The sequence below is a fragment of the Furipterus horrens genome, unplaced genomic scaffold (genome assembly GCF_987537825.1).
Source record: "Furipterus horrens unplaced genomic scaffold, mFurHor1.1.pri manual_scaffold_9, whole genome shotgun sequence".
Lineage (NCBI taxonomy): Eukaryota > Metazoa > Chordata > Mammalia > Chiroptera > Furipteridae > Furipterus > Furipterus horrens.
This window is the reverse complement of record NW_028327179.1, coordinates 42,461,229-42,481,623: the sequence shown is the minus strand read 5'-3', so window position 1 is coordinate 42,481,623 and position 20,395 is coordinate 42,461,229. Positions and strand designations below refer to the sequence as shown.

Genomic DNA, 20,395 nt, shown 5'->3' with positions numbered 1-20,395 from the left:
GCAGGTCTGACAATTAAAGGAGTCAAGGTATACAAGTCAATTTAAGAATTGTTCATGTGACTCCACTAAGAGGAAAGAAGACAGAACTCAAAAAAAAAAATCAACAAGAAAAATCTAATCATATGGAACCTGAGAAAGTAAAAGCAAGAGCCATAATCAAAGAATTCATAAGGGATGATCAGAAAAACAAAGAGAGAACAATAAAGGAAGGGTCATGAAAGTCAATGATAGTTTCACAAAGGGAAAAGTGGTGAAAAGCATCAAGATCTGACAAGTGGTTATCTAAGAGAAGCTATAGGTGGAGGTGGTGGTGGTGTTAGTAGTGGCTTGATCCAGCCATTCGAGTAGAGAATACATATATGGGCATTTGCTTTCTCTGACTCTGATGAATTCATTTATATTACAAAAGAAGATCAAAGTTCATTTAAGAAGGTATGCATCCTATACCAGAAGTAGGTTAGTAACCATGTGTTAAAAAATGCAAACACCACCACTAAGAAAAACAACTGAACCAGAGTCTGGATGGATTATAGGTTCTAATTAGAGTTCTAATAGTAACTTTAAATACTAATAAATCATTTCATTTTCCAGCAAGTCACTGCTATCATTTGTGAATTAAAATTATTCTACTAGATATATTGTTAAGACCTCTTATAATATGAAAGATCAGAGTTCTCCTAAAAATGACAGCATTGCTTATATAAATATTGGAAAAGATGGGGAACTCTTAAACATTTCTACTTAAGAAGAGGAAAAATATATTATTGCAGATTATGCTTGGATTATAAATAAGCCTACAGTATTAAACACATTGAACAAAAGCTGTGACAATACATTAATTAAAATTATACTAAATACTAAAAAAAATTAAAAAAAGAGAGACAAGTCTTAAGCTTTTCCATATTTGTTTGTAGTCACTGTTATATAATTTTATGGTTAAACACAACTTAAAAGACTTTTAAATGAGAACAAAAACTTGCCTCATTTAACCAAGTGGATAAGTCAATAGAAATTTAAAAACACAATATTTAAGGAGGATACTGATTTTATGTTCATAGTAGACAGAAAAAAAGAATAATTTGAAAAGGTAAAAAATTCTTCTTTATCATGCTATAGGATTTGGATAAATTATTTGGTAGACATAAAAGCTAGAAAAGTAAATTTTATATCTATGCTTTATTAAGTTAGATTGAATCAGAAAAACACAAAGTTCTTCATTTTAGCAAAAAACTGTTTGACTTTTATGAAAACATTATTAATGGTGAGATCTTATATAATTAACATTAAGCACTCTGTGAAATTAGGTATAAATTAGTAAATTATATACATACGACTGTGTAAGGTTAGTTAAACATAACTTACTGTTTTCTCTTTCCCAGGTTTCACCTGATCAGGCTTTGCTGTGCATACTGCTTGTGGCTGACCTTCCAATTTTTTATTTGTCCCATCATCTTCCTCAGGCAAACTCTGAGGCATCCGAGATGGTAAACCCTCCATCTCCATCTGTGGTGGTTTCTTTTCTTGCGTTGCCTGTGGAGACCCTCTGCCTTCAAGTGTTTCTTCAGTGATTTGTACTTGAGTTTTAAGTAAGTCATGTTTCTGCTCCTCTTCTACAGCTGATGTTTTTTCTCCTGGGAGAAACTTCTTTTCTTCAGGGTTTGCAATTTGGTCTTTAGGAGTGGACTCTTTTATTTCAAGAGGTGGCTTTTTTTCTTCAGGAGGTGGCCTTTTTTCTTCAGGAGGTGGCCTTTTTTCTTGAGAAGGTGGCCTTCTTTCTTCAGGAAGTGGCCTTCTTTCTTCAGGAGGTGGCCTTCTTTCTTCAGGAGGTGGCCTTTTTTCTTCAGAAGGTGGCCTTTTTTCTTCAGAAGGTGGCCTTCTTTCTTCAGGATGTGGCCTTTTTTCTTCAGGAGGTGGCCTTCTTTCTTCAGCAGGTGGCCTTTTTTCTTCAGGAGGTGGCCTTCTTTCTTCAGGAGGTGGCCTTCTTTCTTCAGGAGGTGGCATTTTTTCTTCAGGAGGTGGCCTTTTTTCTTCAGTGGTTGACTTTTTTTCTTCTGAAAGTAGCTTTTGTTCTTCAGAGATTGACTTTTTTTCTTGAGAGGCTGAAGCTTTGACTTTTTCTTGTTTACTCTCTTCTTGTTTTTGATCTGTGGTTACCTTAGCGGACATTTTTTCAATTAAAGGTCGTTCTTTTACTTTTTCTGGAGTGATTTTTTCACCTTTTGTTTTTACTTCTTGTTCCTTCTTTTTAACTTTTACTTGACCAGGCATTGCTGTTTTCTGAGGTGACTGCTCCGTAGGAACAGGCACAGGAGAAGCTTTTGGCCCTGACGGTGCAGGGGGCATTTTGCCTATGTCTCCGAGCTGTCCTGATACCGCTCTCTGGGTCTGGCAATTTAAACAAAGCCATTCTTGAATCTGCAAATAAAACAGCATTGAACAGATTAATTATATTATAAAGCATTTGCTTTGGTGCATTTACCAAGGTTAAAATTTAGCAATTTCTAGTTCATTTTTGTATATGGAGAAAGGCGATCATTGTTTTCTAAATAAATAAAAGTGATTTTTAAAGAATATTGCAAAGAGACTATTTGAAATAAAAAATATGAGAAATCCTTAAAGATGAGTAATTCACTCTCTTCACCATAAAAAAGAAAAAGAAAACCAATCTTTAACATTACAGATGGACTCAGGGAAATACCTTTTTTTCTTTTCTTTTCTTTTTTGTGAAAAATCTCCATCTGTTCCAAATATAACTAACTTCTTAAGCCTGGTGCCTTCAAAATTAGTATATCCATCATACACTTATTCAAAAACTATTAAGTTTCCTAGTAATTTTTATTTAATCTCAATTAATCAAAAGCTTTTGTTTGTTATTTTTAAGGATTTAGCCTATAATCACCTATCTCCTGACTTGGGTCTAATGTAGGTCTATGTACCACAGTAGAATTTTACAAGGTACATTGAGAGTTTTCAAGAATCACTTAAACATAATTCTCTATCTGCTTTTAGATTAAAATAAAATTTCATTTTTAATAATATTCATACTTCTCATTCAATTGAGCAAGAAACATTCACAGGTTCAAACTGTTTGGTACCTTGATCCCCAGAGTTTTCTGAATTGCTGAACTAAAACTGTTTCTTACATCTTGGCTCCTCTGTGTCAAGTCATGTCCTTAGACATCCAAATTCCTAGGAATCACACCAAAACTATTTTTAACAGGATCCCCATCTAGAATAAGAGGATCTGCCCTTTTAATAAGCTGTTGGTTAATTCTTTTGCGAACTAAGGACTTAAAACTACTCTCTCATAACATGTACAAAAAATCACACAAGATACAGATTATGTTAGACAAATAAAGTTGCAGAATTCTTCCCTTATTGATATATGTTGTGCTTTTTCTTACATTACACTTGTTACAATATAAAAAGTAAAGCCTATGAATTCAGTTTCTGTTACCATTTAATGAGTACTTATTCTGTAAAGTGTACAGTTGGAGGGTCATGCAAAATAGTAAGGCATTCATATGTTGCCTTGTCTTCTGCAAAGTTCAATTTCAAACTGCTTTTCACACTACATCACTCTTTTCAGTTGTATAACTTGAAATTATTTAGAGGCAAAAATCACTTATTGTTCTAAGATATTATCAGACATGTTTCATTTCTTACTACAGCTTCTAATTCTTTAAAGACATTTAAAATGTTGCTTAATTATGACTCTTGAAATCTGTAAGCTGTAATCATTCTTATTTGCTGATCTAAAAAAGTAAAGACAAAATTCAATTATTTAACTTCAGTAAAATGCTGTCTACGAAACATTAGTATGTATGATGGATTAATTTGCTTTTTGTGTTTATGATCACTTAGTACCAATTCCCATCTTAATTTCCTTCTTAAGCAGCTCTGAAGTGAATTGTGGCTTTTTTATGTAATAACTTTATGCAAAAATATTAGGAAAGAAACTGATTTGATCCCTTACATCAAATACTAAAAGCTCCAGCTCTTGTGTGGAATTGTTCCTGGAGGAGATATTTCCGTATTATCTACAGAAAATCAATCTTAATCTGCGCTGTGGTTTTAAAAACCATTACTTGGTTGAGCTACATTTAGCATATCTTCATTCAGAGTCTATTGTTTTTTAAAAACAAACAGGGACACAGATAGCTGCATTACTGTACTGTTTTGTCAAATGGATTCTAAAAACCAAATGCAGGTGTGTGTTAAGCACTTTCATCCAGGGCATATTCTAATGTAAATAACAAAATTTTTGGTATACCAGGAGTACAGGTTTCACTCCATTGGAAATTTTTGTCAATTATAAAAGTATGATTATTTTATCTGCATTTTGGAGACAAATTATTCTTATAAAGTTCTCATTTCCTGCTACTTATAGCATATGATACCACAATGGTACACAGCTCTTGTTAAAAGGTAAAACATGTTGAAGAAATAAACATAGTGCCTATTTCAATATATTCATTATTTTCATACATTTGAAGTTTAAATAAGAGGATAATAGGTATAATCTATTTATTCTACTATGTCAAATAAAAATCTTCATTATCCTGATTTAAAATAATGCTTGATAAACATACAAGCAATGATAAGCGACACGCTACTAAGATCTCAAGGCAAAGAGAAGGAAATAGGGCCAATCTAAGAACAAAGGATATTATTCTTAAGTTGCAATGGCTAGTTCAAATTCATGTTTTGCTTAAAATCTCATACATATTCAGTTAAACCTAATCTTTTTAATTATTGCTATTTTATATTTTTAAAATGATCTTGTTTTACTTGCTTGGTTGCATGACTGACTTGCAAAGCCTAATTCTTGTGACTTTGCACTTCGTTTACCAAAATTAATTTGGAAACTGATGTTATCATTAAGTCAAATAATTATGAAAGCATAATTCATATCAAATAATTATGACAGCATAATTCACTTATGCATCTATTCTGTGTATCTATATTCTATTTATACCTTTGGAGTACATACATCATTTTAAAGGGGTATCTGTAAGTTTATTCCACCAAGGAACTCACATTAAAGTAGAAGAAATATGACATGAGTACAAATAAGTATAACACACATTAAAAAATAAGGAAAATGAAATGTGATGGATTTAACAGGACTGTCTGATGAATCAATTTAGAACATAAGAAATTTCATAAATTATGAGTCCCACAAGAGTATTTTTTCACCAGACAATTAGAAACGCTGAATGGGCAGTCTCATATATGTGTTTCTTCTTTCTGCAGCCCTAGAACCAAAATTAGAATTGTTATAGAAACAGGGAGTCCAAAAACAAACCCCAGAGTTTGCGGCTGGGAGATGGGGAAAAGGAAGCAGCTTTCAGGATGCCTTGCATGCCTGGGGCTAGAGGCTGGAAACTTTGTTGCACGAAGATCAGCTTTGAAACTTCCAAGGCTCAGGAAGATGGGAGGGGTCTTGGACCATGGGCTGGTATGGAAGGAGCCCACAGAACCTGTGTAAGGTTCTGTGAATGGGCAGAACTGGTTGCAACACCCACTGTGTCAGAGGACGCAGTCAGGGATATATAAGCAGCTGCAGACATTTTAGCGTGTGCTCCCTCCATGTGGCTCGGAGGAGGGGGTCTCCAGGCTGCTTTAAGAAGAGGCTCTCGCCCACAGTTTGCAGTAAGAAGGCAGTTTACAAGGAGGCTGAGAATCCAGGCGGTCCTGCATTGAGAGCTGGAGGGCACCACAGCACAGAAAGGACCTCCCCAATCAGAACTGAGTGATTCGCAGCTACTGGTAAAGCTGAACTGTGCCTAGGAAGTAGGGAAATGGTGTTTCTGACTTTCCTAAGACTGGCCAGGTCTGGGAGGGGGAAGAAGAACTATGTGCAAATAAACAATTCTTTTTCTTTTCACCAAACTCTGGTATTGAGAGTTATAATTCTGGCGGCGGGCAATCAGGCCCCTAACTAAACAGCCCGTGGGTTCTGTTTCAATTGGAGCAGCCCGACATATTCAGTAGAAAATGTTATAATATCAATAAAAAATTGAAAGGGTGGGGCCTATAGTAACACCCCAAATTTTATATTCCTTTAAATATGTAAATTCAAATTTTGTTTATTAAGAGAGAGGGTAGAAAAGGTCAGAGGCTAAAGTAAAATCAAAAGTGGAAATGAGAAAAGCAACATGGATCAACACAAGTAAAAATGAAATTCCATTTTGGATGAGTCATTGTCATTATCATATATACCATCATTAATTACACACAATTTCTACAATAATCTGCTTCACAAAAATAATTTGGGAAATGCTCTACAAATACATAAGAAGATGTAAAAATCTGTGCTTTACAATTTTTTTTTACCAAAAACAATCCCAAAGATTTGTATCAATGTAGTCAGGAATTCAATTAAGAAGTATTATACCATGGACATGGACAATGGGGTGGGAACTGACTGTGAGAGAAGGGGTGAGTGCGGTGGGGGGGAGCAATGGGGGGGAAAATGGGACAACTGTAATAGAAAAATGATAAATCAAAATTTTAAAAAGTCACAAAATAGACATTTTAAAAGGATAAAATATAAATAATTAAAAATAAAAAATAAAATTAAAAAAGTATTATAATGTAGGTCCAAAAAATGTTATCTGTACTTTTAGTTACTCAATAGCTACAAGATTAAATACTCATAATGTTTCTAGTCCAGTAGCTATCTGAAAATTATATAAGAATTCAACACATAATATATCACTGCTATATATGACTTTTATTAGCTGAAAATATTTTATCAGACCAGCATTAACTGTTTATTTAACAGCTGGAATTGTGAAACACATCATTACTTATATTTTGTCTTATAGTTAAATATCAAGTAAGTTATAATTTTCTCTTTGAAATATTAAACTAACAATAAAAAAATGAATATATTATAAATAATATAAGGTATTATGTATAATTTATATATACTGAATGTATTTCTATTACATTACTTAGTTTACTACATAGAAAATTACAAAATATAAATGCTTATCTGGGGTTTTTAACATACTAGTCACCATTATGGATGCTCTCAGACCATTTCCATTTGTTTTTGTCTTTAAAATATATTTTATTTTCAGTATACTCATAGTATCTTATCTCCTAATAGTATAAAACATAACTTAAGTTTGTATTTCATCTATATTATTATATGTATTCAGAAGACTCTATATATAAGATCACATTTTTACTTAATGTTCTAACATTAATAACTAGTATATCAAAATTCATCTCCAAGTAGGAAAAATTCTGATAAACAAAGAGCTCATTAAAAAAGTAACTCCACTTTGATCACAATATACTAGAACATACTCATTTGTCAGGTAGTACATGTTAATAAAATGCATTATTTTAACATCAAATGATCAGAGCTTGTTCAAAACAAAACAACGCTCTAAAGATCCATTAATCTTAAGAGGCGAGTGGGAAATGAAGGCAATAAAAACCCAGAAAGAGGATGCTGCTGTGCTACTCAGCATTTTCCCATCAATAAGCAATTTGCTTTATGTAACATTTCAGCTGTAACTATAGCAACAATGCCATTAAGGAAAATCTCAGAACTTCAGGCCTGTCTCTTTATTTCCCCAAGTATCTTTCAGAAGCATGATAATAAGGCCTACAGCAGGCTGGAAGTTTGCCATCAGACTTACAATGGTAGGGAGGTGATGATAACAAAACCTACAGGCATATATGTATCTAAAAAAAACTTAACATTTTAACATGAATTTTTATTAAAAAAAAAATTGAACTGATTTGGAAGTTTATGTGATTTCCACCAACAGTGGTATTTTAGCAGAGACTCAGTGGCCCCTGCTCAAAATTCTGTTAAGGGAATCCTAGCAATGAAGGGAATTGGTACCAATACCATTGAGTCTGTGGCTTACTATCAAGCTTTTGAGTCAACAATAAAATGTTTACACAGGTTTTTATATTTCCTTGTAATTCAGAATGTTATTTTTAAGCTGATAAATAACTACACTTGTAATCTTAGAAATTCCTATTTGACTTACTGACAGATCCAAAAATTGGGGAGCAGTGTTACCCACAACCTGTTACTTATATCAATATTAACTATAGCCTTGAATTAGGATTTCAATTTATTGAAGGCACATACACTCTTACAACTCAATCTGCATCCTGAAAATCATATTGTTAGCTTATTCAGTATCTAAATTATTTCCTTATGTCTTCTGTGAAAAGAAATGACAGAATTCACAATTGATTGACTCTTTTTTCAGACAGAATTCACAATTGATTGACTCTTTTTTCAGACTGCACAATCAGTTGTTCGGACTACACTATCAGGATATTAGAAACCTGTGATCATTCATGAGACTGCACTCTGCAAGTGTGCGCAATAACGCATTTGTGATGTTGTTATTCTTACTCTGGGCCTCCTAAAGATGAATGGGATGTGTATCAGGTCCTTTGCTTATTATACTCTTTTTGACTACAATATATTTTTGTGCCTTTCACAATCATTGAAACAAAACTAACTCATCCAAAGTATATAATTGAATAATTGAGACTCATCTTCATTTACTTCATATGTATTTATAAGAATTATATCAGAATGTATTAGAACATAATTAGTCATATGAAAACTAAGAAAAATAAAATGGCATTTTAAATATTAATTTTCAAGGAATTACTAAATGTGAAGAGTAGGAATTGTAACAGTGGGGATGTAACCCACCCCACCATTCTTTTGACATTGTTTCTGTAAATGCTGACTCTGACTTATATGCAACTTGTAGATGAACAGTATATTTGTATAAGAATTCTAGGAACTAACTTCCAAAGACATAGACTCCAACTTTCAGGCATCCCAACTCTGGAAGATTTGCTGACCTTCAACCATAAAACCAGAATGATGTAAAACAAGGATAACACACACCAGACCACCTGACTAGTATCAAGGTCCTTATCCGAATGAACTGTGCTGGTCTGCATGCAGAGAACCTTTCAAGCCCTTCCCCTTGATCTGTTGGTTTTGCTTTCCTTCTCCCTCGTTATAAAAACCTCTGCCTGCACTGAGATGTTAAGATGGGCTTTGAGACAGAGTCCCCCATCTTCTCAGGTGACTGATACTTGAATAAATCTCTTTCCTTTATACTAGCACCTATCTCTTGAATATTGGCTTTCAAAGCAGTAGGCAGCCGGACCCACGTTTGGTTAGAGAATCAATAACAAATACTAATAAAATACTGGATACTGTTAGCAATTTGCACTGGGGTTATCACCCTTGGGTCTAAATTTATCAGTGGTTTTGTCCTTACTCTTCATGTGTATGCATATTTCTGTAAGACCCTCGTCGTCGTCGTCGTCGTCGGCAGCCGTCCGTCTCGAGAGACGATGGCGTAGCTTCTTGAGAGTCTATCTGCACCGCCGAGAATGGCTGTGCAGTCCGATTCGGGAGTGACAATCCCTGCCGCACTTGGTACAGGTGAAGGCAGATGGCTGTTGTTGCTGCTGCTGACGCTGCTTCCGCCTCGATCTTTTCTGGGCCGCCTCCTCGTTGCGCTCAGCCTCCGCGCGTGACGTACCTTGCCTGACCGCGAGCCTCCAGGCTAGGCGGTCGTCTGCTTGAACTTCCCATGTGTTGAGATTGATGGAGCATTGTGTCATGTCCTTTTTGCAGATGTCTTTGAACCGCAGTTTTGGGCGCCCTGTCATCCTCTTGCCTTCTGCTAGCTCGCCGTAGAGGAGGTCTTTGGGAATACGGCCTGCATCCATTCTTTTGACATGGCCGAGCCACCTGAGGCGTCTCTCACTAAGAACTGCATGCAAACTGCTCATATTGGCTCGCTTCAGCACCTCGGTGTTGGGGACCTTATCCTGCCAGGCGACATGCAGGACGCGTCGCAGGCACCTCATGTGGAAGCTGTTGAGTTTCCTTTCGTGCCTTGCGTAGGTGGTCCACGTCTCGCTGCCATAGAGGAGAGTGCTGAGTACGCAGGCTTGGTAGATGCGCAGTCTGGTTTTCTCAGTGAGGCTGGAATTGTTCCACGCTCGCCGGTTCAGTCTGGCCATAACTGTGGCTGCCCTGGCGATTCTCCGGTTGACCTCCAAGTCGACTGACAGAGAGCTCGAGATGGTGGACCCGAGGTAAGTGAAGTCATTGACAACCTCCAGGGTGTATCCGTCGATGGTGATGCATGGGGGAGTCCCCGTGCCTTGAGCCATAACATTCGTCTTCGTCAGGCTGATGGCTAGTCCGAACTCCTTGCATGCGTGGGAAAGGCAAGTGACTAGCTGCTGGAGTCCCTCTTCGGAGTGTGATGTCAAAGCTGCGTCGTCGGCGAAGAGCATCTCACGGATGAGCACCTCTTTGACTTTGGTCTTGGCTCGTAGACGGGCCAGGTTGTAGAGCTTGCCATCGGATCTGGTGTGAATGAAGACACCCTCGCTGCAGTCCTTAAAGGCGTATTGGAGGAGCATGGAGAAGAAGATTCCGAACAGCGTAGGCGCGAGGACGCAGCCCTGCTTTACTCCGCTGCTGACTGGGAAGGCCTCAGAGGTTGCGCCGTTGTAGGACACCGTGCTGTGCATGTTGTCGTGAAAGGACATGACCACAGCAAGCAGATGTGGTGGACAGCCAATCTTCCGTAGCAAGCTGAAGAGTCCGCTTCGACTGACCAGATCAAACGCCTTCGTGAGGTCAATAAAGGCGAGGTAGAGTGGTTTATGCTGCTCGTGACACTTCTCCTGCAGCTGGCGTAGGGAGAAGATCATGTCCACTGTTGATCGGCCAGCTCTGAAGCCACACTGGGACTCTGGGTAGACGCGGGAAGCAAGGGTCTGCAGGCGGGCAAGGGCGACCCGGGCGAATACTTTGCCGACGACGCTGAGGAGAGAGATGCCCCGGTAGTTGTTGCAGTCGCTGCGGTCTCCTTTGTTCTTGTACATGGTGATAATGTTGGCGTCTCTCATATCCTGGGGGATGTAACCCTCCTTCCAGCAGAGACAGAGTAGATGGTGGAGCGGCTGTAGCAGGACTGGTTTCCCGCTCTTTAGGATTTCTGGAGGGATTCCGTCGCTTCCTGGTGCTTTCCCGCAAGCAAGGCGGTCGATGGCTTTGCCGAGCTCTGCCGCAGTAGGTGGGGTGTCTAGCTCCTCCATGACTGGTAGGTCTGGGATGGCTTTAAGAGCAGTGTCTGTTACGGTGTTCTTCGTTGCGTACAGCTCGAGGTAGTGCTCGGTCCACCGCCGCATTTGCTGTTCCTGGTCAGTGATGACCTCACCTGTCTTGGACTTAAGGGGGGGCGATCTTGGAGGGGATTGGGCCTGTTGCCTTCTTGATACCCTCATACATTCCTCGTGCGTTGCCTATATCGGTGGCTTCCTGAATGCTTCTGCACAGGTTTAGCCAATAGGTGTTGGCACAGTGGCGGGCGGTCTTCTGGACTTTGTTCCTGGCAGCCCGTAGAGCTTGAAGTGTACTGGGAGTGGGCGTGACCTTGTAAGCCAGTAGGGCCTTCCTCTTAGCCTCGATCACGGGTTCCATTTCTTCCCAGTGAGCCTCATACCAGTCAGCGTTCTTCCGCTCTTTCTTCCCGTAAGCAATAATGGCAGAGTTGTATATGGCGTCGCGGAGACGTGGCCAATTGGATTCGATAATGTCATCTGCCGCCACTCCCTCGCCGAGTGCATCTTCCATCTTGTTGATGAATTGCTGGGTCTTAACTGGGTTGCTGGCACAACTGGTGTTGATGCGTGGGCGACCCTTCATCTTGGAGTGGTGCAACCTCTTCGGCATTATGCGCACCTTGCTTACCACGAGGGCATGGTCCGTGTCGCAGTCTGCACTGTGGTAGCTGCGGGTGAGGAGGGTGCTGCCAATATCCGTTCTTCTGGTGATGACGAGGTCAAGCTGGTGCCAATGACGGGAGCGGGGGTGCCTCCATGACACCTGGTGGATCTCTTTGCACTTGAAGAATGTGTTTGTCACGCACAGGCCGTGGTGACACAAAAGCTCAAGCAGTCGCTGACCATTCTCATTGATCTTTCCTCTCCCAAAGTTTCCAAGGCAGGTGGGCCAGGCCATGTGGTCGGCTCCTACTCTTGCGTTGAAGTCTCCAAGGAGATAGAGAGCGTTACTTCTGGGGATCTTGGATAACGCTTCGTCCAGTGCATGGTAGAACTGTTCTTTCTCTTCGGTGGTGGCGCAGAGGGTTGGGGCATACGCGCTAAAAATGCTGACTGGGCCGAAAGTTGTTGACAATCGGAGGGTAAGTAATCTCTCTGTGCCTCCTGTGGGTGGCTCTATGGAGTTAACAAGCGTGTTCTTCACAGCGAACCCAACACCGTGCTGTCTTGGTTGGTCCGGAGACTTCCCTTGCCAGTAGAAGGTGTAGTTGGTTTCTCTGATAGTTCCGTTGTCGGCCAACCGGGTCTCCTGTAGAGCCGCAATGTCGATGTTTAGTCGTGCCAGTTCCCTATCGATGACAGCGGTTTTCCTGGCACCCTTGATCCACGGAAGGTCTGCAGTAAGTCCGGGGCACATGGTCCTGATGTTCCAGCTAGCGAGGCGAAGAGCCGGAGGCTTCTTTCTTGTTGTTTGCTTGGAATTAACTGGTGCGGGTGTTTTGTGGCCCACTTTTCGAGAGGCGCCTCTCTGATCCCCACGCACCCAGTGGGGCAGGCGAGCCATGGCGAGACAGTAGCTGTCCAGTGAGGTGCGATGACCTCTCCCACCGTCAGAGGAGACCCCTGGCGCTCGTTTCCTTCGCCAATCAGATGAGTTTATAACCGGTATCTGTCTCCTCCCGTGTTGAGTCGACATCTTGCGATGACGCTGGAGTGTCCTCTCAAGTGAAACTGAAGCTACAGAGCCTGGGCAGGGTGATATGGAGGGTCTGCTGTTGCCCATGCAGCAGACCCCCCCTCTCTTTGCAGCTGAAGGGTCCAAGGGAAAGACAAAGTCAATACAGCTTGGCTTCAGGTGCGCCGCAGGAGTTGCCGGTGTTGACTACAATGTCAAACCGCCTTAGGGACTCCGGCTCCGGATTTTCTGTCGGGGTTTACTCCCTTAGCCTTTCCCCTGAAGAGGTATGCCGCAAGGCAGCGGAGGTTTTTTGGAGTCAGAGTTTTCCTTCTCTGATTTTAGAGATGTCCTTCCTCTTTCCTCCTGTAAGACCCTCACACCCCTATATAGCCACATGAAGTTGAATCTTTAAATGCAACTTTCTATATAATGTAAACTACATTAACAGAATTTTCCCTAACAGAAATATGCCAACTAAAATCATGTTTATTACACCAAGGACTAAAGCTATATTTGGATTAGAATTGCATACTTCAATTCACATTCTTTTTCGGTCTATTCTTCCTTGACTAAATCAGTATAATTTTTCTAGCCATTTTCTCATCACAGTTCATATGATTTTCCTAAACTAAAAGAGTAATCTTAAGAGTACTTGATGTTTTAAATACATTACATAAATAATTTTAAATACATATATGCATTAATTCAAACACGTCCGAGTTATTATATTAACACATTTTTATCAGAACTTGAAGAAAATCAGAGGTTTAGTTTCTTTCTAGAAATATGTATATAGAAATAAAAATACAGTTATATTTAGGCAAAAGTATATATTTATTTGCTTGGATAAGAACTAACTAGGGTTTATTTCTCTAATGTATTTCTTCCTTCTCTTGATCTCACACTCTCTCCCCCAACTTCTCTCTCCCTCTGTCCCCCATCCTCTTTGTCTAAACAGAAGGTAGCAGGAGAAGAGAGTAAGGTCCTAATGTGACTAAGTAATCTACTCAATTTGGGTTCAATCAGAAAGAAGCAATAAGATAACTGAAGACCCACCAGTAAGTATAAAGGACAACTTCCATTCCAAGGACAAAGCTATTTTGCACTAGTAACCAATGATAAACTAAACTTATGGCTAATCATACATAATGTGTTGGCGTTAGCTAACTTGGCTCTAGCAAAATTGCAAGGCTCAAAGGAAAGGCTTACTTGTGTATTCATGGCATTTCTATTTGTGATTAATTGAAGTATACTACATTTTAGGTTGATGTTTATATATTATAAATCAACCAACAACCAACCATTTAAAAACAACCAACCATTTAAAAATATATAATTTATGTTATATGAATTTCAGGTTCAACTTTTATATAATCAATTCTCACCTCTGTTTTCATGTAGTTATTTTTATAATATCCCTTTTATAAGAGGTATGTACTGATTTTGCATGTGTTAATAATTACATCAAAGCTGAAAAAAAGTCTTTTAAGTCTATCGTAGTCACTAGTTAGCACTACAGGTAATGAGTGAATTTTACACAAAATTTATTTTGAAAGTTTTAACATATTTTATCACAGAGAAATTTTACATTTGTCATGATACAAAGCTATATGCATTTGAAAGACAGATTATTTAAGGCATACTACAGCTGAATAGAATTTGTAGAATATTTTATAGGGTAAGTAAAATAAATAAGTGAAATGATAACAACAATAAGTCTAGTTAATCTGTCACCTTACATGGTTACAAATTTTTCTTTACGTATATTTTATTGATTATATTGTCACAATAGTTCCATTTTTTTCCCCTTTGCTCTCCCCTGCCCAACATCCCCCTCCCCCAGCAATTCCACACACACCACCCCCCCAAGTCCATGCCCATGGGTCACGTATACAAGCTCTCCAGTTTTTCCCTTTCCTATATTATTATTATTTTTATAATTAATTAATTTTTATAACAATAAAAAAATAACAATCTCCTACAAATTTTTTTTTCTTGAGATGAGAACTTTTAAGATCTCTTTAGCAACTTTAAAATATGTAATATGGTATTATTAACTATAGTCACCAAGCTGTAAGAAAGCAGCATGATAGAATCTGTCGTCTTTTAAAGAATCTGATAAAAAGAAATGTAACCTGAAAAAATCAACACCGATTTTGAGTGTGCACAGTGCACTTGGGTGAAAAATATAACTATAAAACCAAATTGCCATTTTTAACAGATAGCCGATTTCCATTTTGTACATAACCTCCTCCCTAGGCTATTTCCATTTGAAGAGAACACGTTTTCCCTGAAGGAATGGCAGTGCACTGCAGAGGTTACAAGCTCACATAAGATGACTATGGTGGCAACAGAAGACTGAATGAGGAAACTGATATTGCCAAGAAAAGCTGTTTTAATATTTAAGAAACCCAATGACTTAAAAGTGGAATGGGAACAGGTTCTGGGAGCCAGTGAATATGCTTATTTCATTTAATTCTCATAACAATTCTAGGAGAGAGTTTCTATACTTATGTTTCTTACGCAGATGAAGAAATTGAAGCATAGAAACTAAAAAGTAATATCCTGCTCAACAGCTAAAGCTATTAAGTGGCAGATTGCAGTGATAAGGCCATAAATTTAGACCTTAAAGAATATAGACAGCATAAACCAGACTTAGAGATGGTATTTTCCAGAAATGACATAGAAAATATGAAAGCAGAAGCAAATTCTTGGAAAATAGCTCCATTTTGACAAGAAGAGAAACCAGAAAAGCATACTAAACACCATCATTTTTGAAAGTGGGAGGAAAACCAGTAATTATGGATAAACTCAGAGAAGAAATATGAGAATTTAAAGGAAGTGACAGGCAATGCCACCAAATATTGCACTTAAGTTAAATAACGTATATCTCAAAAAGGTTAGCAGACATGTCTTTTTCACAACCAAACAAAGCAAAATGTTTTATGATTTAGGCAGAAGATGCCCTAGTTCCTGAACCTGACAGTCCTATGTCTTTTGAACCAGTAATAGGTTTTCATATCAATGCAGTTTTCAAAAGTGTATAGAATAATGTCATAACATAGTTTAACATACCAGTAAGAGTATATACATGTTAGACAAAAAGGAGGTTTAGACTGTAATAAAGAAGGAAGACCATTTATTTCAGCAAAAAAAGGACTGCATTCTGGGAGTCACAGATTCAGAGAGCTAAATTTTCCTCCAAAGAACACAAAGAAAGGCAGGGTTTTATAACAGCAAACCTGAAGACATCGTTTCCATTTAGGTCCTCCACGCAAATAAAGGGTTTAGGCTAGGTTAACCAACGATTGGTTCGGTAAATACGCAAATAAATAACGTTGGTCGGTTATATGGACTGCTTCCTTTCAAGGTGGTGCATTTTGCAAATAGTCGTAGGGAGGAAGCAAAGTCCAGAGGGTGGTCTTATGGTGAGCTTAAAAGTTCAAAGGTTCATGAGTGGGGTGTGCATAAGGCAAGCTTTTAATGGCCTCCTAGATCCATTTTAGTCCCCTTAACATAAGTGACTCTATCCTGGTAATTTTTATTTACATAAGACAGAGGCCTGAAGTAATTGTTCCATGAAACTAATTTAAGTAAGTCCTGGTACTGAGAACACTTTTTAATTGCTCCCTCTGGAAAGGGTGACTGGTAATTGTTACGTGGCAATATGAGAGTGGTGCAGTGTAGTTACTTGGTGTTTTGTTTTGACAATGAACTGTGTTTCCTCTGAATAGGCTAAATTATACTACAAAAGATTTAAAAATCACTGTATACTGTATAAACGTGCAGTATTTAGAATTTGCATATATTCTTACCCAGTGTCTAACTTTGAAAATTCACTTATAAAAAGTCCCAAGAAAAATTTTATCTAAAAATATTAAATTATAATAGCATTGATGTAGCCATGACAAAGAATTTACAGGGTTTCTGATAAACAGTAAAAAGAAATGGGGGTCCCAAAGAATATGAATAAATTGCTGGAATAAATATAGCATCAAATCAGGTTCTTAAAAGTAAATCAACTGTCACTGATATAAATTTCCCAAATAACAAATGTATACTTTTTATAATTTTTGTTTATCAAAGATGTTGATTAAAGGATAAGAATAAAAAAGGACATTAAGGCTTTGATAATGTACATAATAAAGTTTTTTTAATTAAGATGCATAAATTATTATAGCTAATTCATGATATTAAATTTTAATTGATGCTGTTAACTTTTATGTTTCATGACACAATTTAAAATTACAACATAAAATAAATTTGAAGATGTAAAATATATTGTACTGTATAAAAAATTAATGTATAAAGTCGTAGCATTACAATGGTATGGTAACAATACATATACATGGTAGAAATATATATACATAGATATCCATATAATGATACACAGTAAACTGAGGAAAAAATTCACATCTAATTCACATTTTATTCCCAAGGGTTGGTAAGAGTTCTTAGAACATCATTGTTCATATTTCTTAGGAATAGCAATATTGTTCATAAGTATTCATTAAATAATTAAAAGAAACAAATAAATGACTACCTTTTGCAGAACTTGGGTAGATATTACTTCTGGTTTACTAGCAAGTACTAGCTGATTTTTAAATTAGTAAGCAAGAAATAAATGAATATCAATTTTGAAAACTTCAAAACAATTCATCATGCGTCATTTGGTCATTTGCCTTATTGTTATAGATATACATGGTGTTGATGGTGATTTCATTAGCCTATTATAATATGATGTGCTTCCCTAATAACTTTTTCCCAATGTATGTGACATAAGTAATTATGTCAGTGATTAGTGATATTTCTCAGAGTATAATCACATTTAGGTTATCTTTGGGAAGACAGCATATTTAATTAATAATAATACTAATCATGCAACAAATATTACATTATTATACAAAATGAAGTCTTTCTTTAAAACATGATAGAGGGCAAACTCTTTTCTATCTGTTGTAATTATGAATTAGAATTGACAATCTTCAACTTGCAAATAACAAATTTCACTAGATTATTTATTTGTAATGAAACTCAAGTTCTATTTTGGACTTCATTCCTTTAATAAGTAAAAATTTAATTATAGTCAATTTGGAATCCCCTTAATATAGTTAACACTGTGTACAAGATCTAGTAGGTTTATAAAGAGTCAGGGCATAGGGTGGTAATTAATTATCGGAGTTACAATCAAGTTATATGTCTATAAGGTAAATATTGAAAAATCTATCTTGTACTTGGTCTTGGTCCACCTATTTTAGTAAGCCATGTCTTTTCTGTTTCCATGGTTCTATGAATTTAGGAAGCCATAGAGGAGTCACAGAAATGTTTCTGCTGCTGTGGTGTAATTCTGGGGCAGATAAAACTGCCAGATGCTCCACGGCCCAACAGAGCTGCACAGTGAATCCAGCGACTCACTGGGTCTTGCTGTCAATTCCCACAACTTCTCTGGTGAAGGATTTCTTCATGCCTACCTGTTTCAGTGCTTTTCTACAGAATATAAATTAGGGTATCTCTCCCCCTCTCTGTTCAATACTTCCACTATTCTTTATAAACTTCCTTCAATCTCTTTTACCCTCTGAGAATAGAAATATTTTTCTAGTCACAAAGAAAATTCCTTACTTACAGTTTTAATGTTTTCTTATCTGAGGTGCTCCCTACATGATGCACCAGACATACCTAACATACTCTCCTTAATGGGCTGGGAAAATACAATTAAGATATTACCAGAAAACTAATTCTTTTGACCATTTCAGAACTTTTCCCCATGACACTCAACAGAATAAATCATATGATGGAAATAAAGGGAAAGGGTAAGGAGAAGTTTCACAAGAAGATACTAGCTGATATTTCAAAAATAATGTCACTGGTTACAAAAACATATTTCTGATAACTATAAATGTTTGACCTTTAATAACTCGAAGTATTAGTAGATTTAAGATCAGATCAAAAGACGAAATGTGTTTAAAATTTATTCAAAACCATATGTAAAAAACAAACACAGCAGTTAAAAAAATATTGGCTTTTTCTTCTTTTGTTGAAAACACTATAGGACTTCTGGCCAAGATGTAGGCTTAGACTAATATGCTCCATCTCCCTACACAACTAAGAAGGAATACAACTACCACAAAATCAGAAATAACCAGAAGTTCCACAAAATAAAGCCACATGGAAGTCCACCATACGAGGTTATAAAGAAGTGGTGCTCGTCTGGACAGGTAGGAGGGGCGAAGCTGGGGCAGAGAGGTCAAGCTGTTCTGGTGGCAGCAGCTGCGGTGATGGCGGCAGGACAGCGGTAAGCACAGAAACCTGTATTTAAGGGGAGGCAAGAAGCACCTGGGGAGCAGCCCTGGCTGCAGACCAAACCTGTCAGCTTGTGATTCCAACACTGGAGAAGGCAACCCCCATTGTGTCGGACTGTGAGGGCCGGAGGTTGTGGAAATGGAGGAAGAGGCTCCAGGTCTCTCAGCAGAGAGTGACTGGCAGGAATCCATCTTAGACCCCTGCCCCCATGCAAAATGCCTCAGTATGGTGAGAATGGTGGCCTGGTAATGACGAGTGCACAGGGCTCCGCCCCCTATAGTGTAGGAGGTGTGACAGCCCCGCCCAGGAAGCAAAGGTAAACACAAAACTGTCAGGATGGCACAGATCATGATAGAGATTCCAGTGATGCACCTGACCAGCCAGCAAATATTAAATCTAACGGATAGGCAGATAGGAAATCTTTCTGAGGCATAGTTCAGAGCTTTGGTTATATGAATGCTTACAGACCTAATAGCAGATCTTAAACAAGACGGGGAAGGAATGAAGGCTAGTCCTGCTGAAATGAACAAAAACACATAAGAAACTAGTGGTGAGGGAAAGAAAAGCAGGGATCAAATCAACAAATTGGAACATAGGGAAGGAACAAACAGTCAACCAGCGCAGAAAGAGGAAACAAAAAATGAGGAAAATGAGGAGAGGCTCAGAAACCTATGGGATAGCTATAAGTGGGCCAACATCCAAATCATAGGGTTGCGTGAAGAACTAGAAATGGAAAAATTATGTGAAAAAATAATGAAGCAGAACTTCCCTAACTTGGGGAATGAAATAGACTTATAGGTCCAGGAAGCACAGAGAGTTCCAAAACAATTGGACCCAGGGAGGACCACACCAAGACAAATTATAAACAAAATGTCAAAAATTAAGGATAAAGAGAGAATCTTAAAAGCAGCAAGAAAGAAGAAGAGAATTATGTACAAAGGGGTCTCAATAAGACTGTCAGCTGACTTCTCAAAAGAAACTCTGCAGGCAAGAAGGGACTGGCAAGAAATATTCAAAGTCATGAAAAGCAAAAACCTACAGCCACGAATACTCTATCCAGCGAAGCTGTCATTCAAAATAGAAGGGCAGAGAAAGTGCTTCCAGGACAAAGTAAAACTGAAGGAGTTCATCAGATCCAAACCACTGTTATATGAAATGCTAAAGGGACTTGTTTAGGAGAAAGAGGATCAAAACTATGAACACTAAAATGAAAACTGTATCGCAACAGCCAACAACAGAAGCTAGGGAATCAAAACAAAGGCAAACTAAGTAGGCAACGAGAGTGGGGAAAGAATTATAGGTATGGGAAACATTTTG

At 38.0% G+C, this 20,395-nt stretch overlaps 1 protein-coding gene across 1 annotated transcript in view; it reads right to left on the bottom strand.

Moving 5' to 3' along the window:
- Positions 1 to 20,395, bottom strand: part of PCLO (piccolo presynaptic cytomatrix protein) — a 337,379-nt gene that overhangs the window by 166,502 nt on the left and 150,482 nt on the right. The window contains exon 4 of the mRNA XM_090286882.1: positions 1,363 to 2,415. Within this exon, the coding sequence (XP_090143008.1) occupies positions 1,363 to 2,415 (1,053 nt within the window). The remainder of the gene's footprint in view (positions 1 to 1,362; positions 2,416 to 20,395) is intronic.